The sequence below is a fragment of the Pan paniscus genome, chromosome 10, assembly GCF_029289425.2.
Source record: "Pan paniscus chromosome 10, NHGRI_mPanPan1-v2.0_pri, whole genome shotgun sequence".
NCBI lineage: Eukaryota > Metazoa > Chordata > Mammalia > Primates > Hominidae > Pan > Pan paniscus.
In genome coordinates, this window is record NC_073259.2 from 125,727,639 (window position 1) to 125,751,119 (window position 23,481).

The 23,481-nt window shown below is 46.0% G+C and overlaps 1 protein-coding gene across 2 annotated transcripts in view; it reads right to left on the reverse strand.

The window, feature by feature from the left end:
* KSR2 (kinase suppressor of ras 2) overlaps positions 1-23,481 on the reverse strand; it is a 518,358-nt gene that overhangs the window by 212,364 nt on the left and 282,513 nt on the right. For both annotated transcript variants that reach the window (XM_063593706.1, XM_063593707.1), the window contains one exon: positions 2,001-2,185. In XM_063593706.1, the coding sequence (XP_063449776.1) occupies positions 2,001-2,185 (185 nt within the window). The remainder of the gene's footprint in view (positions 1-2,000; positions 2,186-23,481) is intronic.

Genomic DNA, 23,481 nt, shown 5'->3' on the forward strand with positions numbered 1-23,481 from the left:
GGATGGCGATGACCAAGGACAGATGGCTGCTAGAGGCAGTCACCCAGAGTCATGCCAAGGTAAATGCCAAGCACTCTTCGGGCCATGGGGAAGTGGGGAGGGGAAGTAAACTGCAAGGCATTTAACCACAGAAGCCCCAAATTAACCATCAGCCCACAGGCTGTAAATGCTTCAAGAATAAAACATCATCATAAAAGCCACCATTTATTATGCACCTACTGTGTGCCAGGAACTGTGCAGAAGGCTTGGCATGCATGAGCTCATCTAATCCTCACAACTGTCTGCAAGATGAACCTCTTATTGTCCCCATTTTACAGATGGGGAAACAGGTTCAGAGGCTTTGAACTCACTTGAGGTCACACATAATTGCTTAAAAGTAGAATAACTGGGGTTCAAACCCAGGCATCTGCTCCTGGTCATGACATCTGCCTCACCTGGCTGTTGCTACACACTGGACTTGTCACTATCACGCTTTTCTTCATCCACGCTCATGCAGCCAGTCTCTTTGACTACCATGCAGGCCCACCGTCATGAAGGGTGCTCTCTCTGGCAGTGATTTCTCTGGACAAATTAATAAATTGGCCTTCTGGTATGGACCTGGGAGTCGAGGGTACTATTTTAGTTTGCTCGATTTAGAGCCTGCCTAACCTGGGCACCAAGACAAGGCAGCCTCTGGACCGACTCCTAACTGATGTCCACATGGTTCATCAGTCCATACCCTCAGCTGATTCCTACCACGGATGCGCCATAAACACCCACGGGCTATAAACCAAGCTCACTATTCGGGCCCCAGCCTAACCATCTAGTGGGATGTTGGATATTACATGTGCCTGCCTTTTTTTCCAGGCACAGAATTAATAGATCTTGTCAAATTCTCAAAGTGTAAGAACCCTTAGATAAAAGTAATGAAGGAAACCCCATATTTAGAGAAAGGCATTCTGCTGAGTATTTGAGCGGTCATGGTTATCAAATGATGTGTGATGTGTTAGAAAGAACCGAATTCAAATCCCAGCTCAAATACTCAACACCTGTGTGACTTTGAGCAAGTTCTTTGACATCCCTGGGCCTCAGTTTCCCCTTCTGTACAATGGGAATAATCCATCTGCGCGAGGGATTGTTTGCAAGAACTAAATGGGGCCCTGCCTGTGAGTGATTAGCATGTATCAGGGCTCAGTGAACATGTCTCATCATTTCTCAGAGCAGCAACACAACGTGCACAGCCTGTGGCTGAATTAAGGGCCAGGGGTTATTTCTTCTACATTCTCAGAGCCCTTCCTTCTCTTGAGCAACCAATCAATAAAAGTTGCTGTCTTGGCTGGAGGACTGGCTGGGCTTTATTCGGGGGGGGTGCCCCTCTGACCACATCTGTGCCTGTTCAGCAAATCGGGCCTCTGGGTAGAGAAGATTAAACCAGCCCTCCATCACCAAAAAGTTCCATTTCCGCTCTAAGTAATAACCACCCTGTCTCCAGCAGAAATTCGTAAGAGCAGAAAGTAAACCACCTCAGGCCATGCTCAACCCCATTTGAACCCAAATACATCTTTGAGATGTAAAGGTTATATATATTGACCTGAGTGGGGAAAAAAATACAAAACTTAATCATAGATGCCTTAGCCACAGCAGCCAAGAAAAATCCTGTAATCAGGCAGCTGAGAGACAGCCGGGAAGAGGGAGAGAGAGGGCGGGTGCCTCCCTGAATGCCTGCTTGCTTTTCTCTATCTTTTCTTCACAACTTCAGGGGAAAGAGCAGGAACCGGGGACCAACGACAACACCCAGTCAACCTCCCCAGCGTCAGTTATGCCCCCCTCCAAAACCATCCAAATGGGCATGAGTGGCATAGGCTGTGGGCAGAGGATGGGTGAAGCTCTATCAGTGAGCATTTCACAAGCCCTTGAGATAAAGAAGAGCGAGTTTGCACCTGGCACAGAGGACAGCAGGTGCTGGGGAGAAGGAGGTGGCATGGCAAGCGTTCCCAGTGCAGCCCGGCAGGGTGACTTACTTGCAGAGAAGTTGGCCTCAGTGTGAACAGGAGGGGTGGAAGGCAGGAAAGGTGCGTGTCCCACAAAGAAGGAGCGGAGGGAGCGCTCGGACAGCAGCGGGGAGCGCTGCTGAGAGGGGATGTTCTCGCAGCTGCCTACGCTGCTGTGGATCTTGAGGTTCAAGGGTTTGCTCTTCTTCTTGGCTCTGAAAGGGAGACAGAAAAAGAGGAAAAGGAAATATATCCATAGGTGCACAAAGTTACAGCAGGGAGGCCCAGCCTTGTGTTTCCCATGAGGGGTCCAAAACCCACAGGGAGAAATTAGAAGAGCCCACAGGCTTTTAGGTAGAGACACAAGGGCTGGGCAAAAAGGGTTTACCCTCTCACCCCTAGGTCCCTCTAAGAAGCTCATTCTACCATGGAGCACAAGCAAACACTTCAGCCATTCTTTTTTGCCCAGCTCCCTAGAGAAGCTCTAGAGAGCCAGTGTCAAGTTCAGCTTCCAACTCCAATCCCGCAACTTTTGCCTAAACATCTCGAGTCTCCAGAGCTCCAAGCCCCCAACCCGTGGCCAAGCTGCTCTTTGGCCATTTGACAAAAACAGCAAATCCCAGGCTGTCCTCAAGTGAGTCCAGATCTGTGTCAAGGTGGCATTCACCATCTACGTGTTTAATCCCCAAATCCACTGCCCTTCCTCCATGTAACAATAATCAGTGCATTTCTGTAGATGTTAAGCCTGATGACTTTCAAGAGATCTAAGTAGACTAAGCCTTCGGTAGGATCACAGTGCCTCTTCTGGAAATGCTTCCTCTTGCTCAGGACTTCTGGTGCCGGGCTCCTTCTTCCCAGCCCACCCACGGCTCTGTCTAGCTCTTGGTCCAGTGCCTACCAGGAGCCTCAGATGGTGCCCACCTTAGGAGTTCAGGAGGGAGGGTGCTCCACCAGATCATAGGCTGGATCTGATGGGGTGCCTCACAGCCTCACAGGCAGCTGCCAGAGATCAGAAGAGTGATATAGACAAGGGACCCTGGGTGTCCCCACCCTTCATCGCTGTGTCCACCATAGCAGCATTGCTGGAGAAAAGCAGGTGCAGCTTGCAAGAATTACACTATGCTGGGGCCAGACTCCCCAGATTCAAATAACTGGTCTCACCACCCCCGGGTGAGTCCATTAAACTTCTCAAGCCTCAGTTCTCTTGCCTACAAAAGAGTCCTTCTTTGGAGAATTGTGGAGAGGATTTAAAAATGCCCGTAAGTGAATTAATACAAAGTATAAACATGAATTATTATAATTATATTATGGATATCTGTCTGATAGTTCCTTCAGAAGAAAGAATCTGCAGCTGAAACCAAGCAGAAGCTTCAGGAAAGTTTGGTTCTCCTCTTGGGGACTCTTCAAGACCCAGGAGATTGAATGGTATTCTTTGTATACTCTGTGCCCAGCAAAACGAGTCACATAGAGCAGGAATTTAAATATTTGTTGAATGATCTCTAAATGGTAAAAGGAAGGAAGGTAAAGAAGAGCTCTTCCAGGGACCCCTCAGCTCACAGCATTTGATCCATGGCCAGTTATAGATTCATTCAAGAGAAGAGAGAGGGGTGATGTCTAATCTCAATCCTACACACGGGCATTGGTCTCACCCCACCAGTGGGTGAGCATCTGCCTTCTGCCTACAACATGGTACATTCATGGCAACAATTGTGCAATAAAGCCAGGGACTGTCTCTTACACAGAATCATAAAGGTAAGGAAATGTATAGGTAACTCACTGAAACGGGTAATAGTATGATATTTAAACAATTAATTAATAGCAATGTGTTATGAGTGCAAGTATCCATCAGAGTTAAGCTTATGGCAAAATTTGATACTATCAAAAAAAAGTGCAATGTATACTGAAGGCTGAGAATAACTACGCCCTCAAGAATGGATCTGTCACATCCTGGCCATTTCTTAGTATAGAGCTACCCTGTCCAATAACAGAGCTACTCGTCCACATGAGCACTTGAATTGTGGCAAGGCTTGACTGAAATAGGCTTAGAATGAAAAATAATAATAATGGACAATACCTAACAATATTTTTGTATGCATCAAATGTTGGGTTAAGTAAAATACATTGCTAAAATTAAAAAAAAAAAAGAGGGCTGAGTGCAGTGTCTCATCTCTATAATCCCAGCACTTTCGGGGGCCAAGGTGGGAGAATAACTTGAGGCCAGGAGTTTGCAGCCAGCCTGGGCAACATAGCAAGACCCTGTCTCCATAAAAAATTAAAACATTAGCCGGGTTTGGAGGCATGTGCCTGCAGTCCCAGCTACTCAGGAGGCTGAGGTGGGAGGATCACTAGAGACCAGGAGTTTGAGGCTGTAGTGAGCTACGGTTGTACCACTGCACTCCAGCCTGGGTGACATAGTGAGACCCTGTCTCTAAAATACTAATAATGATAATAATAAAATTTAAAAATGATAAAGAAAGTGAGGGGCTTAGCAATTATTCACAGTCTGTTGCTGAAATAAAAAAAATAGGGTATTTAAGATTCTTTTTGAATTGTTTCTTTTTTTTCTAGGCATCTTCCTTGCCAACAGATTATTAGGAGGTGAAATTATTCCATTTCCAACAGGCCCTCTCATACTGAGAAAGAGATGGAAAGGAGACACTAAAAACAAGGATTCCAGCAAGGTGCTGATTAAGCTTTGATCTGAAACGGAGAGAAAACAGCTCTGAAATTATAAGCATAAAACATGGACATTCAAAATTTTTCAACTTTATCAAACAGGAGGCTTCATCATAATAATAACAGCAACAACAGCCGCTGTTACCGCTGCTTTGATTTGAGTGCCAACCATGTCCTAGGGACTGTATCAAGTGCTTTTCATGTATGACCTCACTTAAGTGCCATGGTAACCTTAGGTGGGAGATGCTGTTATTATCTTCTCTCCAATGATGAGGACACCAAAGCAATGAGAAGATAAGGGATGTGGTGAAGGTGGTGCCAGCCCTGAAACCAGGCAGTACGGCACCAGGGTGCATCTCTCAACTGCACCCACACCAGACCCTGCATGTCAGTCCCAACCCCACATCATCACCCACCCCGAGGCCACTATCCTGAGAAGTTCGATTTGGGACATGCTCAGGTCAGAGGCACTGGGGTGGCCAAGAACTGAGCCCCAAATCTTCACTTTTGCTTCATCCACCTCTTTCTTGGAACCCTTTCACCAGAACCACCCAGAAACCCCACGCAGATATTTCCCTTTGCCCCCCTGTGTCTAGCACTGAGCCCTTTTGCTCTGGAGTAACTAAACAGAAAAATGCTGTAATAGATGAAGGAGACAGGGCAGGGACCCAGGAGAGTCCCTGTTCAGTGGCCCCCACGGAACGGCAAAGCTGCCCCTCACAGAGTGTTTCTATCGTTTCTCTTCCTCCTCCACCTAGTGAACCCCTACACATACTCCATGGCCCAGTTCAAATGTTACCACGTGTATAATGCCCTCTCCTACCCACAGAGTCGGGGTAACTTATCATTCCCTCACCTCACTCTCTTAGGACCTGCTTTTCCATCACATGCTGGAAAAGACCCAATGTCCTTAACATGGTACCCAATATCTACCCACACACACACCTTGGTCTGGCCCTGGGGCCTTCTCACTCTTTGTATATGCTGTCTCCACCACCTGGAATACACTCTGTTGCTTTGCCTGGATAAACCCTACTTGTCTTTTATGACTTGGCTCTGATGTCCTCTCCTCCAGGAAGTCTTCCTTGATATCCTAATTCATTTCGGCATGGGTTGGGTGTTCTTCCTCCAGAAAGCATTCCCTAATACTCCCTCTTCCCTCCTAGACTGGGTTGGGTGTTCCTTCTCAGTTCTCTCTCTCTCGATTGATTGATTGATCATTAGATAGATAGATAGATAGACAGACAGACAGACAGCAGAGAGACAGACAGATTGATGGCAACAGTTTCCTATTTTTTCAAATTTGCTGTCTTCCAAGTAGACTGCGGTCTTTGAGGGCAATGACTCTGTGCTGTTCATTTTCCTATCCTTGGCAACCAGCACAAAGCCTGGCACATAGTAGGTGCTCATTAAATGCTTACTAAATGACTGTTCTGGATTAAGACTCTGGCACACATCACATTCCCTTCTAATTCTTTGCCTTCCACACATGACTGTAGGCTCCTTGAGGTCAGGAAGCATGTGGTTTACCCTGTTGGATCCTTCATCCCTTAGCTTGGTACTAGTTGAATGAAATGAAACTTTTCAGTGGGCTTGAAAACATTTCTTCCCTTCCCAAGGAGTGCGCTTAAGAGCGCTTGGTTCAAAGCTGCATCCAAAAGGAATCTCTCAGCTCCTCCCACCCACCTCCCCCAAACTCCCATCCTGCCTGCCCAGGAGTGGGGCGCCCTCTTGTGGCCAGAGCACAGCCTCCTTGCAGATTTTCAGAATCCTGGATGGAGAGTTCAGAAAAGTCTATTGGTTTAAGCCTGGGGGCATCCCACACAAGCAGGTTAAAAGCCCCACTGTGAAGGAGGCCTGCTGCTCGCTGGCTTGAGGGAGTCTAAGCATGCCTGCAAAGTCCTTAGTGCCTGGAACGCCAACTCTGCTTATCTCCCCAGGGGCCCACGGCGAGGACCAGCAAGGAGCCTCCAGTTATAGCAGCACGCACTGGCGGACTCTTTCCTGCCCATGGTCAGAGAAGAAAGGAAAGCAAGGCGGCGGGGGGAGGGGTGCCATTTCATCCCACGCAAATGCTCAAAGTTGAAGATTCAAAGAAACATCCATACACGGACACAAATGACTGTTCCTAATGACTGTGACTGTGTACTTAACATTTAGTGAATATTTTGCAGTATATCCCACAGATGCCGTGTAATCTAGTGGTTAAACTCATAGGCTTTGGGGTCTGAGAGACTGGGACTTAAGTCCTGATTGTGACCTTGAGAAAGTGATCTCGGTTTCCTCATCTGGGCAATGGGGAGAATACTAACACCAATCTCAGAAGGCTATTGTGAGAATTCTATGAGATAACAAGCTTGGCAGGGGACCCAGCACAGAGTGAGGGTTCAGGTGATGTCACCTGCTATTAAAGTCACTATGACCAGGTCAAATCAGATGTCTGTATAGCTATAGAAGCAGACTTGAAGAAGCCAACATTGAAGCCAAGCTGCAATTTTCACCCAAAATATCCAACAAATTTTTTTTTTTTTTTTGAGACTGAGTCTTGCTCTGTCACCCAGGCTGGAGTGCAGTGGTACGATCTCGGCCCACCACAACCTCTGCCTCCAGGGTTTAAGGGATTCTCCTGCCTCAGCCTCCCAAGTAGCTGGGACTATGGGCGTGTGCCACCATGCCCGGCTAATTTTTGTGTTTTTAATAGAGATGGGGTTTCACTATGTTGGCCAGACTGGTCTTGAACTCCTGACCTTGTGATCTGCCCATCTCGGCCTCGGCCTCCCAAAGTGCTGGGATTACAGGCGTGAGCCACTGCGCCTGGCGATATCCAACAAACTTTCAATCTACCACGGCCCTTAGTGAGTGAAGAGGACACAGCAAAACCCTCTGGTGATAGATAACCACCGTCATCTCCAAAACCCTGACAGGAGCCTTGAGGCACTGAGCTAAGTGACAAGACCAGATCCTCTGGCAAGAAGAACCAAGTCTGACCCGGCACAAGTTTAGCAGGAGCTCAATGACCTCAGAGTCAATCTGTTTTACCAACCATGGCCACAGATGGAGGGGAGAAGGGGTATATCTAAACAAGGGTTAGTTGGACAGAAGGATAGATGAAAAGATGGATGGATAAAAGAATGGAAAGAAGGAAGGAAGGGTGAAAAAGTGGAAGGATGGAATTGATGAAGGACAGAGAGGATGGGAGGATGGGAACACAGATAAAAGGAAGGGAGGATGGCGGAGGAAGATGAAAGAATTAAAGGGTAAATGGATGGAATAAAAGTGAGAATGGGAAGACAGAAGAACGGATAAAGGAATGGAGAAGAATGGGAGAACGGAAGGATGGACAGATGGAAAGAGGAAGGAAGGATGGAAAAGGGAAGAATGGTGGGATGAAAAGATGGAGAGAAAGAAGGGCAGAAGAGAGAATGGGAGTAAAAGAAAACGAGAGAATACATGGCTATTTGATTAGAGTAGGGTGGAAAGAAATCCCATATTGCTTCCTACCCATCAAGGAAGCCTTCATGGACAAGATGTGGGATTCACCTTTCCATCCACCCTCATTACCAAGGCATGGTCAGGGGGAAAAAACAGACACAAATGACTGTTTCTAATGACTGTGACTGTGTACTTAAGATTTAGTGAATATTTTGCAATGTATCTCACAGATGCAATTAAAAAGAGCATTCTTTCCCGTGATCTTTGTAGGATATTAGATATCTGTCACACAGATGTCTCATCTGGAAATAAGGCCAATTCAGAGAAAATCAACAAAATGAGGTGGCACAAAACATTAGAAAGGGAAGCCAAATCCTCTGGGGCTATATCAGCCCTGGGTGTACCATGGTGCTTTCTGGATGGGCCAGCAAGTCAGGGCTGCCTGACAAGGTAAGCTGTGCAGAGGGGCTGGGCTAAGCCAAGGCTGCACATCTGTGTTAGGGAAAGACACTCAGCTCCAGGCCATCACCTATGCTTAGGAAAATGCATGTTTCCCAAGTACAGCAAAGGACTCTTCCAGTGTTGGAATCTGGGAAAACTCTTCCCACTTTTCTGATGCCCAATTTACATACAGTATCAAAACTAAAAGGATCCCGAGAAATCTTACATTGTCTTTGAATGAGTTCATTACTCTCCATCTCTAGCCCCAATGTTCTGGTCCAAGCCACCACCTTCTTCTCACCTGGGCTGCCGCTGCCTCCTCGCTGGAATCACAGACTCACTTGCATTTGGTTCCATTTTTGCTTTTTTGTTATACTAAAGTGAAATTCACATAACGTGAAATTCACCATTTTAAATTGAATAACTCTGTAGCATTAAGTTCATTCATATTGGAAGATCACAACCTCTATCTAGTTCCAAATGCTCACCACTTCAAAAGGAAATCCCTTACGCATTAGTCACTCCCATTTCCCCTTTCCTCCAGCCCCTGCAACCACCAATCAGCTTTCTCGCTCTATGGATTTGCCTATTCTGGACATTGCATATAAATGGAATCCTACAAGATGTGGCCTTTTGTGTCTGGCTTCTTCACTCAGTACAATGTTTTTGAGGGTCATCCATGTTCTAGCATGGATCATCACTAAATGACTTTTTATGGTTGAGTAATTGGATCCCACTTTGGATTCTTTACAATGTATTCTCTACCCAGCAGTCAAAGGCAGGCTTTAAAAAGTATACATTGTATCATGTCACTCCTCTTCTTAAAACCCCACAAAGGTTTCCAGTTGTTCTCTCTTCTTGTGGTCTATAAAAGCTTCCTAGGACCCTCCACACCTACCCTCCAACTTCTTGTGTCATCTTGGACTCTAGCTGTTCGGGTCATCTTTCTGGTCCTTGACCACACTAAATTCTCTACCTCAGGGCCTTTGCACATGCTGTTCCTGCTGCCTGGGACATTATTCCCCATTGTGCTTGTTAGTGGTATCATACTCATCATTAAGGTACCACTTCCTTAGAGATGCCATCCTTAACTCCCAAACCAGTCAGATCTCCTGGTTACACCTGCTCCCAGCACCACCTGCTTTCCTTCTTAGAATGCATCCCAGCTGGAATTCTGCATTTACTTATGTGGTTACCAGAGGAATGTCTGTCTCCCCTAGGGCCCATGCCCATCACACAAAAAGGGCCTGTATCCTCACCATCTAGCATAAGACAGGGACCCAGAAGCTGGGTCTACAGATGCTCACCCTAGCCCATGTATCCCACCTCAAGCAAGGACTATGTGACATCTTCTATTTGTGGGGAATTCTAAAGGAATGTGACCCAGTCTCCATCTGCAAATCAGGAGGGCTGGTTTAGCAGTGTCTTCCCAGTTAATTCCCAAGTAAGGGCTCTTCAAGGACAGAAATACAATTTCTTTTTCTTTCTGACAATTTCTTTTGTCAGCCCCCGGCCACCCTTGGCCTAGGTCTGGCAGGTGGTTACACATTCAGAAAACTGAATCGATACCCTTTTGCCAGCCCACCTCTCCCAGCCTTCATCACAGAGATCGTCAAGGGAAGCCCCAAACTGATGTTTAGTCTTTGCACCATTTCCTCTTCCCAAAGTGTGCTGGGGTCTGAGTGAAACAGAGCCGCTGGCTCACATGGCCTCAGCCTCCTCGAGCGTGTGGGTTGTGTCCCCTTGAACTCAGAAGCCTTTACCCGGCCAAATCCCTCAGCATCTCATTAACTGTGTCTGGAGCATCTGGCCCAGCCAATTGGGAGGAAATGGCAGGGCTGGGAACAGACAAGCTCCTCACAAGCCTGCACTGAGGACAGGCAAGAGCACACATTCTTGCAGACCGCCCTGTACAGCAAAATGCTAATCCAGTAACCATTTCCCCAAACAGGAAAAATGCCCAGTGGTCTTACACAGGGCTATGAGCTGTCCCTATCAAACTGGCCCTTTTAAATCCTTTGCTCTTGGGCTGATCCAATGACCCAAGAGGAGGCCTCCAGGAAAGACTTTTCAAAATCAAAGAATGCACAATGTTCTGGGGCAGCAGAGCTTACGAGCTCTCGGCTCAGCTGCTCAGAGCCCAGGAAAGGGAGCAGTTTGGAAAAGCAAAGCCCCATTAAGTGTAACACCAAGGGGATGTTTATTGAGAATCTGCTATTATTGGCCACAGGTGATAGCCCTCATTTCTGGCTGGAGCACTCCCCAAGCATGGCATTAATCAACCAGGGTCCTGGCAAAAAAAAAGGGGCATGATGAGCCTGTGAAATAGCACAAGCTGCATTTCCCCAAGTGTGGAGGAATACGCAGTCCTTTTAGAGAAGACATGGATGCATCTTTTTGCATTTTAATAAAATTCAAGAAATAGCCTTTGCACGTCAAATCTATAATTTCATAGTAATTATTTTCTATATGCAAAAGATACTAAGAAGAAGAAAAAGAAGAAGGGGAGGAGGAAGAGAAAGAAGGATGAGAAAAAGGAAGACAAAGGAGAAAAAGGAAGAGCAAAGGAAGAATAAGAAGACAAACGAGGGGGAGGAGATGTTGGCTAAAAAAATGTTAAGTAAACTATAGTATAGATCCCACCCAAATGGCTAAAAATAGACTGGCAGTTACAAATATTGGCAAAGATATAAGGCAAACAGAACTCTCCTAAAATCCTGGTGGGAGTGTAAATTGGTACAACCGTTTTTGAAAAATGACTTGGCAGTAGCTACTAAAGCTGAAAGTAAGCTCTGACCCAACGATTTTACTCCCAGGCATGTATCTAACCAAAATGAGGGCCCATGTCTGCAAAAAAAGACCTTTGTAAGAATGTTCATGGCAGCGTTATTCATAAGGGCCACACAAACACTGGGAACATCTCAGTGACCATCAATAGTGGAAGGGATAAATAAGTCATAGTGTACAAATGCTATGACTTGAATTCTCAAACACACAAAGTCTGAGAATGACACTGACAAGTGGAGAAGGGTGTCCATCATCGGGATAAGGTGATGATGCCAGGCCTGGGAAGCATGAAGCCTTCCTTGAAGAAGGGAGCATACAACAGCATCATCAAAGGCATCCAGAGAAAAGCTGTGCAAGGAATACTTGGCCAAAATGCCCCTTCTCCCCACACTGCGTTTTTGGTCTTAAGACATTCTCTTGGTTCTCACCATCAATGCATGTTATGGGCTGAATTTTGTCCCCCTCAAGTTCCTATGTTGAAGTTCTAACCCCTAGGACTTCAGAATGTGGCTATATTTAGAGATGGAACCTTTAAAGAGGTGACTAAGCTTAAATGACATCATAAGGGAGAGCCCCAATCCAATAGGATTGGTGTCTTTTTAAGAAGAGGACAACACACCAGGAATGTATAGAAGCCGCCATGTAAGGACACAGCAAGAGGACGGCCATCTGCAAGACACAGAGAGAGGCCTCAGGAGAAACCAACCCTGCCAACACCTCAATCTTGGACTTCCAGCCTCTAGAACTGTGAGAAACTACATTTCCATTGTTTAAGCCCCTCGATCTGTGATATTTTGTGATAGCAGCCCTAGCAAACTAATACAGTACACCCTTGTCTCAAGGGATTCTTTGGCGCCATAACTCGAACAAGAAAAATACCTACCACTTTTAATGGGATAGTTACTAGGGGCCACACACAGGACTGGCCACTTTATGAGATTCTTATTCTAGCGGTGTCTTAATTTCTTCATTTGCTCTCTGTCTGCCAACTAGAATATGAGCTCTATCTCAATGTTGCTTACCAATGTTGTCTCCAAGGCCTATAAAAATGTCTGATGCACAGTGTGTCCTCCAAAACTATATTTTGGATGAATGTACAAGTGAATATTAACATCAAGCCTTGCAGGTGGTTCCATCTTACAGATGAAGAAACTGAGTCCAGAAAGTTCTGAGCTCCTTTTTTTTTTTGAGACAGAGTCTCGCTGTATTGACCAGGCTGGAGGGCAGTGGTGTGATCTTGGCTTACTACAACCTCCGCCTCAGCCTCCCAAATAGCTGGGATTATAGGCATGTGCCACCAAAGCCCAGCTAATTTTTTTTTTTTGTATGTTTAGCAGAGATGGGGTTTCACCATATTGGCCAGGCTGGTCTTGAACTCCTGTCCTCAAGTGATCCACCTACCTCACACTCCCAAAGTGCTGGAATTACAGGCATGAGCCACAGCGCCGGGCCAGCATTGGGCTTCTAACCCAATTTGTCCAGATCCGGAGCCCAGGCTCTCACAGCTACATGAGGCTCCATCCCACTCTGGTGCCAGAAAGAGGATACTACCCCCACCCCGCCCCCACCAACCCTTGCCAAGCTTCGGATCACAGACATCTTCATGTACTAGGAGTTAGGATTCCGGGGCTCTCTGGGTGAGACCTACATGGTTTCCTCCTCACTATGACCCAAGAGCTTGACCACAGGGAGATTTGGACTGAAGAACAGATTTCTTGCAAGAAGCAAAGGAGTTTTCCTCCAGGTACAAAACAGAACTGCTGAGGTACCTAAGAGGTGTTACCTGCATCTGTCCTCTCAAACCAAGCTCCCATGACACAGGATCTGGCCTGGGAGGAATATGGTTCCCCTATGGTCATGGGATCTGTTTGGGGGTAATGCAGCTCTCAGAGATTGAGCCAAGTAACCCCCAAGGGACCTCTGTAGTGCAAAGGCAGGTTTTCTGTGGGTGAGGACAATGGACAACATGACGTGGGCAGCAGGGACTGAATTCCAAATGGCCCTGGATGATGGTCCTGCTCCCCTTGTACCAGCTGTGTGGTCTTGGACAAGTCACTTCTCCTCTCTGGGCCTGTCTCCTCATTTCTCAAAGAGGGATACTGCCCAAGTGTGATGACGGTCACAGCAGACAAGGTCTGCTGAGGGGTCTGCAAGGGGTGGGGCATGGCATCAGTGGGAAAGACTGGTATCACCCTCTTGGCATGAATTCGTATTGTTTCTAGTAAATTTCCTACTTCATGAAGGCACATGACCCAAACTCTGTTTCCCCGTCTCCTTTCACCTTGAACCTGCTCTGGCTCAGCTTCTCTGTACCTTCACTCTCCTAGGACCCAGTGCCATCTTCTCTCCATGTATCCTTAAAGGCTGAACTCAAGTCTGAGCTCCCTTGAAGCTCCCAGAACCATCGAACTTTAGGTTGCTATCACCAGCACTCCATGTGCATCAGCACCGTGCACGGAGCGTTTCCTATGGTCCAGGTACCAGCTCCCCATGTGCATTAACTCATGCGGTCCTCACAACAACCCTACAAGGAAGGTACTAGAGTTATACCCATTTCATAGATGGGGAAATTGAAGTTCAGAGAGGTTATGCGGCACTTGGTTAAAAATTCAGCACACACCAACCGAGCACACTCTAAGTGTGATGCACTGTGTTCTTACACTTCAGAGGTCTAAAGGGAAATAGAAGACACAGCTTCCATTGTCAGCAACCCTGACTTGTGTATCACATCTGCACCAGCACAGACCTGGCCATGAGGCAGGAGTCTGTTTGACACCTGCTATAAGGGTACGGGTGTCTCAAGAGACAGCAGAAATCTCAAATCAGATGTGGTGAACCAGTAACTGATTCACTGAGACTGGGTTATCCATGCTGTCTTTTAGCCCATCTGGGTGTGTAAAACTCAAGAATTCCTGGGTTATGGCTAGGGCATGGTTCTCCCTTTGTTCTCAGGAAGATTGCCTGGTGGTCTGAACTGGGCAGCTCTAGCCAGGTTCTTCTAGAACAGGGGTTCTAGAAGAACTATGGGCCAACCAATGGCCAAATCCAGCCCTCACCTTGTTTTGGTAAATAAAGTTTCCTTGGACCACAGTCATGCCTACTCATTTATATATATATTGTCTGTGGCTTCTTTTGCCTGACAATAGCAGGGTTAGTTGTAACAGAGTTGGCATAACCCCAAACTGAAATATTTACTATCTGACTCTTTGTGGAACAAATTTGCTGATTCCTGTTCTACACTACCTGTCCACAGATGTCAAGAGAAAACTTGTAAGAGAGCCTGCTTTAAGGGTCTGCTTGGGATTTATTTTCCCTCAGCATACAGCTTCTCTCTTGACCTTCTGTGTCTAAATAATGAACATTCTCTATTCCTGTTCACTCCTCTCCCCATATCCCTGAATTGTATGCCACTGTGACTGGGTTATGGGGAGGGAAGTAAACAGGAACATTCTTTAATGATCAGTATAAATCCCTTTGTCTAAATCTATGCTGTTCTTTACGGATATTAACATTTTAATTAAAGCAAGACAAAATTTAATATTCTTCTCATCAGCCATTACATCCATGATTTAAATGCTCAAAAGCTACATGTGGCTAGTGGCTACTGCACTGGACAAAGCAGGTAGAAAACATTTCCATCATTTCTAACATTTCTTTTGGACACGGCTGCTCTAAACAATCCCTGCCCCCAGCATTGAAGGGTGAGATGATGCATTGTTCTGCAATTAGATCATTTGCTCCATCTCATCTCTCTCTCCTCTCCTCCTCTCCAAGTCTGGTTTTCACACCCCTCCCAACAATAGTGAAATTAACTGTGCTTAGCAAAAGACTGGAGGCAGCTGAAATATGCATTATAGTGGACTGGTCGATTAAATTATGGTAATTCCATTTGAAGGAAACTATGTAGGTGTTAAAAAAGAATCAGGAGAGAGGAAACACCAACATTTATTATAAAGTGAAAGTGGGAGGAGAAAAAACAATGGATATGATATGGCCTCATTGTGTCTTTGAAAGATATATATTAATTCAAAAAAAATGACCTGGTAAGTGTTACTAGGACAGTAAAATAATTGGATTCCAGCAATGAAGGAGGCAGACAAGAGCTATACTTTCCTTGGGCTTATATCCTGATGGGGGAATACAGACAAACAGATAGCAACGAGGAAATGCTACTTAAGAATAAGAGCTACCACCAGGTGTGGTGGCTCATGCCTGTAATCCCAGCACTTTGGGAGGCCAAGGCAAGTGGATCCCTTGAGTTCAGGAGTTTGAGACCAGCCTGGATAAGATGATGAAACCCTAACTCTACAAAAAATACAAAAATTAGCCAGGCATGGTAGTGCGCACCTGTAGTCCAAGCTACTAGGGAGGCTGAAGTGGGAGGATCATCTGAGCCCAAGAGGTGGAGGCTGCAGTGAGTCAAGATCATGCCACTGCACTCCAGCCTAGGTGGCAAGGCCAGAACCCATCTCAAAAATAAATACATAAATAAATGACAATAATAAGAGCTTCTACATAGAGAATTAAAATCCAGTGATATGGTAGTGAGTAACTGGGTGGGAAGGCAGACCTGGCATTTTGGCTGAGACCTGAATGTCAAGGAGAAGCCAGATTTGAAAGATTTGAAGGAAGAAGGATCAGGCAGCCTGAGGCAGGGGGAATGTCGCAGAGTCCACAGAACTGGCGCAAAGCCAGGACAGGGAAACTCAGAGTAAGTGACGAGGAGAGGGGCAGAGGTGAAGTCGGGAGGCAGCAGGGCCAGATCACTGAAGGTCCTTGTTAGGAGGTAGGGTTTTATGCTGAGAACTTTGGGAAGCTGTTGGAGGACTTTAAGAAGGAAGATAACAGAATTGGATTCTGCTTTTAAAAGATCACTTTAAAGTCTTTAATCCACCTTGAGTTGATTTTTGTATAAGGTGTAAGGAAGGGGTCCAGTTTCAGTTTTCTGCGTATGGCTAGCCACTTCTCCCAGCACCATTTGCTAAATGGGGGAGAAATAGAAACACTTTTACACTATTGGCAGGAATGCAAATTAATTAAACCATTGGGGAAGACAGTGTGGCAATTCCTCAAAGATCTAGAACCAGAAGTACCATTTGACCTAGCAATCTCATTACAGGGTATATACCCAAAGGAATATAAATCATTCTATTATAAAGATATATGCTCATGTATGTTCACTACAGCACTATTCACAATAGCAAAGACATGGAATCAACCCAAATGCCCATCAATGATAGACTGGATAAAGAAAATGTGGTACATATACAACGTGGAATACCATGCAGCCATAAAAAGAAATGAGATCATGTCCTTTGCAGGGACATGGACTGAGCTGGAAGCCATTATCCTCAGCAAACTAATGCAGGAACACAGAACCAAACACCACTTGTTATCACTTATAAGTGGGAGCTGAACAATGAGAACATGTGAACACAGGGAAGGGAACAACACACACTGGGGCCTATTGCGGGGGCGGGGGGAGAGAGAACATTAGGAAAAATAGCTAATGCATGCTGGGCTTAATACCTAGGTGATGAGTTGATAGGTGCAGCAAACCACCGTGGCACACATTTACCTATGTGACAAACCTGCATGTCCTGCACATGTACTTCAGTTTTTTTTGGTTTTTTTTTTGAGACGGAGTTTTGTTCTTGTTGCCCAGGCTGGAATGCAACGATGCAATCTCGGCTCACCGCAACCTCTGCTTCCCAGGTTCAAGCTATTCTCCTGCCTCAGCCTCCCAAGTAACTGGGAATACAGGTGCGCACCACCACACCAGGGCTAATTTTTCATATTTTTAGTGAGACGGGGTTTCTCCATGTTGGTCAGGCTGGTCTCAAACTCCCGACCTCGGCTGACCCGCTGCCTCAGCCTCCCAAAGTGCTGGGACCACAGGTGTGAGCCACCGCGCCTGGCTGTATCTCAGAACTTAATATTAAAATTAAAAAGATCACTCTGCCAGATGTGTAGAGAGTTGACCAACAAGAATGGAACAAGAACGGCAACAAGAATGGAATTGGGGGATCTGGAAAGGAGGGTGTTGGAGTCACCCAGGCAAGAGAGGATGGAGGATTGGAGCAGGGTGGAGGTCATGAGGTTGGAGGGAGGGGACTCAGCTCTCCCAGGACTTGCCAGTAGTTTCAGTGTGTTAGGGGTGAGAGGCAGAGCAGTCAGATGCCTCCTAAGTTGAAGCTTCAAATAGATGTACAGTCTGAACATATATGTATCAACACTTTCTAGAAAGACAGGCAAGAGGCAGTTGGCAGGTGAGGCGGCTGTGGATTTGGGGAGTAGATACTTTGTTACTTTTAGACTTGTCTCTGCCATTTGAATTTAGTAACAGAAGCATTCCTTTATAAAAATAAAACACAATTTTTAGTTATATAATAGTCACATATAAATAGTGTATGACATATACTATTTTTTTTGCCTAGAATGTTTTCTTTTTATTTTGGTCAAAGGAAAAAAATTCTAGAAAACAGAGAAACAGACATTAAATAACACAGTCAACTGTTATTTAATATTTTGATGATATTTCATTATTTTTTCAAGAAGTTACACATTGAAGATCAAATTTGAGTTGGATTTTTGTTTCCTAAATGGCTGCTATAAGTCAGCTGGTAACTGGTATCTTGGATTTAGTTGGCAAAAATGAAAATGTAGTTATGTATAAATTCCTAGAAATTAAACACATATCATATACCTACATAAATGTGTATATTATATGTCTATTGGAACATTTACACCTGAAAAATATGCAAGATGTTTTAAGAACAGCTAGATAGTGCTTATTTTAGAGATTAAACTTCGCTCAGTGACAAATCATCTCTTGATACCTAACAGACCTTCTACCAAGGCTAGATTTGAAGAACGAACAAAATGTTCCTTCAATACATATTCCCCTCTTGTCCACTAGGACACACTTCAGGTCTAGGGCAAGAGAGGAATAAAGAAGGGGAGAGGAAAGGAAAGATGTCCTGATGCAGAGGTTGCCAAATCTTTTCTGCAAAAGGCCAGAGAGGAAATACCTTCGGCTTTGCAAGTCACTTGCTCTCCACTAAAACTCTCCATTTCTGACTTTGTAGCAGAAACTCAGCTGCAGACAATGTGTAAGTGAACACGTATGACCATGTTCCGATAAAGCTATTTACAAAAATAGGCAATGGGCTGAACTTGGCCCCTGGGCTAGATAGTAGGTTGGGTAGTTTCCCAACCACTGTTCTAATAGGATCTAGACTTACCTGAAAGTCGGGAAGTGAAAATAAAACACTAAGAGTAGCTCCTGAATCCCACTTCCCATCACCTGGCTCCCCTAGAGCCCTCATCTCTGCCACTGGGACTTTATCTAGTGTCTCTCCTTTCCTCATCCTGACCCACCCCTCCTGGGACGGGTTAGGTCTCCTCCACCGCCCTGACCACAGTTTTGAAGTACACACTGATTTTTCTGATGACTTGATGAGTATGGGCCTCTCCCACTGGTTTGGGAGTGCTGGGAAGGCAGGGGTTGTGTTTAACTTCTTTCTGGCTCCCAGCACCCAGCACAAAGCCTGGCATATAGTAACAGCTCCATAAAAACAGTTTAACTAAACAAATACATGAAAATCCAAGTGTTTCCACTGTACTATTACATGAATGCTCACGGGCTTTCCATGGAAATGAGCAGGGAGGGGGTGGCACTCCAGTGGATCCAATTTTCCTCAATGCCATGAGAGAGGCAAGGCTGGCACCCACCCTCTATACATATTTCCAATAGGAGGCATTTACTGTGTAGAGTGGTTATGTGGGGTTTAGCTGGCAGGAGAGGTAAGTGCCTGTACCAGCCCACTTCGGGGAGGGAATTCCAATTCTCATACAAATGCCTATGTCAGCACCAAGTTCTCTCTGTGTCACATGCCAGGGGCCGGACACTGTGCTCATGACACATTATCTCATTCGGGGTTGGAGCAATTATGACTTCCATTTTGTAGTTAAGGTAACCGGCGTTCCCAATAATTAATGTATGCAGATCACAATTCAACACAGGCTGGAGTGTGATGGCAGTTCTGGCGGATTTCAAAGCCAGTTCCTCATCACTCTATTAATTCTACCGTAAGAGTTGATCGCATGTGTTCCCATTTTACAGAGGTACCTGTGCAAACAGGTTGTCAATTTCAGGGTTAGCCAAGGAGAATCAATCTTAGACTTGCAATCTGGGAGGGGAGGGGTAGGGGCTGGTCTCAGCCAGTTCTTTAACTGGACACTGACAATGCTGCCTCTGCCCCATGGAATAATCCAGAAGCCCATGGCTCCCTCTTCCAGTGAAGACCCACTGCACAGCACAGCCCAGCCTCCTCCACCATCCCCTGAGCTCATCCAGACAGCGACCCGGACTTTGCCTCTTAGGCCTGATCTGTGTTGGCGTCCAGGCCCGTTGATTTTCCTGCATCCCTGTGATTAGTGACTAATCTTATTTTTTTGTTCCCAAACCCATAAATCAGTTACAGACCAAATATTTACACAGGCCATCATTTCCGACTGAACCAGAGCTCGTGACAGCCCTCATTATTAAAAAGGATGAGTGATTTTGGGCAGAGATTTCACGGCCATGTGGCTGGATGTTTTCTTTTAGGTTTCCTTCCTCCTCTCCTTGCCTGAAGAAAAGACAATTTCCAAGATAAATTGGCGCAGAGGTCTGCTCTCACTGTCTCCCCGGGGCCGATGGGATGTGGGCAGGCTTCCGTCAGCCCAGTAAGTGATGGGCCCCCAGAGAAATGGCCAGTGCTAGCTTCTGCCCGCATCTCCTGGCCTCCCTCTGGGGCCAAAGAGTGGAACGGGGAGTCATTTGACTCACAAACATTCCCGAAATCAGAGGCTGTAGAAGACAGCAGAGGGGAGGGGCCCAGAAGAGGAAATAGCTGCATCCCCACCTCCAGCCCACGTGACCCACGGGGCAGGGAGTGGTTTGGCCTGTCAGGTGCCCCACCCCCAACCCACCACCAGAGGCCACATGTTGAGTGGATAAGATCACTGGATAGAGAAGCAGGAGGATGAATGCCTGACCTAGCTCTGTCATTACCTAAGTTACCTTGGATTTTAATGCTGATTCCCCTCCTGTAAAAAGCAAAGATTTGCGGAAGGTCCCTTTATATCCCTTTTTGCTTCAGGTACCTTGGTCCTAATTATGACAGCTGCCATTCATTTCACCCTTACTACATGCCTGGCTTTGTGCTAAGCATTTTAGAGGCATCAGCTCATTTTATTCCTTTTTTTTCTTTTTTTGAAACAGGGTCTTGTTCTGTCATCCAGGCTGGAGTGCAGTGGTGTGATCACAGCTCAATGCAGCCTCAATCTCCAGGGTTCAAGCCATCCTCCTGTCTCAGTCTTCTCAGTAGCTGGGACCACAGGCACACACCACCACACCCAGCTAATTTTTTTTTTTTTTTTTTTTTTTTTTTTAGCAGAGATGAGGTCTTGCTATGTTGCCTAGGCTGGTCTTGAACTCCCGGGCTAAAGTGATCCTCCTGCCTTGGTCTTCCAAAGGGCTGGGATTACAGACATGAGCCACCATGCCTGGCCTCATTTTATTCTTTATGATGGGATCTGTCATTTGCAGATGAAGAAACAGAGGGTCAGAGAGGCTAGGCGACTTGTCTAAGGTCACACAGCATATAAGGGGCAGAGCCAGGATTTGAACCTGGTTCTGTCTGACCCCAAAGGTCTTAATCCTAAAATATATCACAGACTCCCTAGGACCTGGATTTGCTTGTAACACCTGGATAAAAAAGCTCATTGTCATCTGGATTCTCAACACTCCAGCATCTCCATAGGAAAGCACCCAGAGTCAGTGTTCTAAGCAAATGCATCATTGATCATTGTCTACTCAGGTGGTAAGCCCGTAAAGACCCTTCTCTGTGCAAGCAGGAGGTCAGCCAGAAATGTTTTACTCAAGGAAACTGATAGTTTTGCCACCTATGGGATATTTCACAGATGCTTCCTTTATCCTGGGAAAAAATAAACAGAGAGTGAATCCTTACAAACATGCCTAAATTGGAATATATTTCAATCTATGATTCTATGAGATCCACGCTGAAATCCACGCATCAGAGCCCGAGAGACAGACAACGAACAGTATCTACCAGTTCCTGAGGGCTTGGAGAGGACTCAGAAGATGCTGGGGCTGGCTGGCTGGCTGGCTGGGTACCCAGGGCTAGTTGCTTAACCTCAGTGAGCTCTTAGCTTCCTCGCTTGTAAAATGAGGGGCTTAGAGCAACTCATCCTTAAAAGCTTATCCACCCTCAAAGCGGCGATTCTGTGATGCTGCTCCCTCTTTTCCAAGCTTCCAGCACGACCTTGGGCAGGTCAGAATCTGTGTGGTTTCAGGTCTTCTTATTTATACAACAGGATAACCTCTCCTGCCTCTTTGTCTGCCCCTTGCTTCTGTGGGGGCAAGTGAGTCAGTGTGAGCTCAGCAGAGAGTGCAATTAAACATCAGCAAGTATGATCCCACCAGTGTGGAATTGCTAATAATTCAGTCGTGGCTCTCCTACTGTGACTCCAGGAAACAAAGTCTGAATCTCTTTTTCCACGAGAGTTTGAAGAACTGTTGCCTGAAATTAGTGGGTTTCTTCAAAGCCAGGCTTTTGATGTGCTTTCAACTTTTGCATCCAGCATGAACTTGTTAGGGTAGAAAATTTGCTTATTTGCGATCAAACAGTATAGAGGGTGGGCTCGCTGCAAATTGTCACTTAACGTGTTCATCTATGTAATTATTCCTGCTCAGCCGGACTCAGGCATTTCAATATCTGAGCCAATAGCCTGTACTGCTGTCTTGCAGAGGACACTGGTTTTGTGACCGTCTAGCATTCACCCCACTCCACCTCAGGGAATTCTCTCTCCTACTCTGTGCACAACCTTATTGGGGGTGTCAACTAGGGGACACTGCCTTCCCCTAACTCACCAGGTGCCAATCAGACCAATCTGAGTCTCTCTTGGGAATATGAATCTTCAACAGCATGACACACGATGGAAAAAAATATTTGAAGCTCAATCTAGTAGTGGTTCCTCCCAAAATCAGCTGTCAAGTCATTCCTGCTACTTAGAGCCCAAAGACATCTGGGTCCTGCCCCTTTCTGAGCCTGGGTCTCCAGCTTTCCTGTCAGTCCTGAGAGTTATCCCATAATATCCCAAACAAGTTCATTTTCAGCCTAAGTTAGATAGAGTCGGCTTCTGTTGTTTGCAACCAAAGATCTCATCTCTAATGTATTCTGAAACCTTTAAAGCTGAATTCCCTTTTTAAAAAAAGTCTATTGGCCGGGTGTGGTGGCTCACGCCTGTAATCCCAGCACTTTGGGAGGCTGAGATGGGTGGATCACTTGAGGTCAGGAGTTCGATACCAGCCTGGCCAACATGGTAAAACCCCATCTCTACTAAAAATACAAAAATTGGCCAGGAATGGTGGTGGGTGCCTGCAATCCCAGCTACTTGGAAGGCTGAGGCGGGAGAATCGCTTGAACCCGGGAGGCGGAGGTTGCAGTGAGTCATCACACCACTGCACCCCGGCCTGGGTGACAGAGCAAGACCTTGTCTCAGAAAAAAAAAGTCTATAGCTCAATTTTTTCACCAAATCAGACTAAGTACCCGCAACTCCAAAGTTTCTCAAGTCCTTTGGGGTGGGGCCCACAAATCTGCATTTTATCATGCTTTCCAAAGATCATTTCAAGCTCCCCAGAACCACTCTCTGCATCATAATTCTACACCGATAACATCAGCCAGTGTCCAGTTGGCAGGTTTGACATTGGCTGATGCTCTGGAGCAAAATACTTTTCACATGCTAGTGTCTGCTCAGGCCCTCCAAGAACCAGACTCTAAGGCCTGAAGGTTTAGTCCATAGAGGCTCCATCAGGTTTCGAGTGTGCCAGAAGCAAGAAGAAAATGTGCTGCCAAAGGACACTCTCCAGGATGGCCATAGGGATACAACTGCACATGCCATGAAGTCACTGCTGCTGTAAGTTTGGAGGACGACTCAGATTCCTCTGCCTTCCCCACTGGAAAAGTCCACAGTGTTTATGTCAAACTCTAGACACCCGGTCACAACTCATTTAGCAGATCTCCTTCTTTCCTTCTCTCCTGCCTCCTTTTTCCTTCCTTGCAAACGACACATGCATTACACACATAGCAGGTATTTTCATTGTAA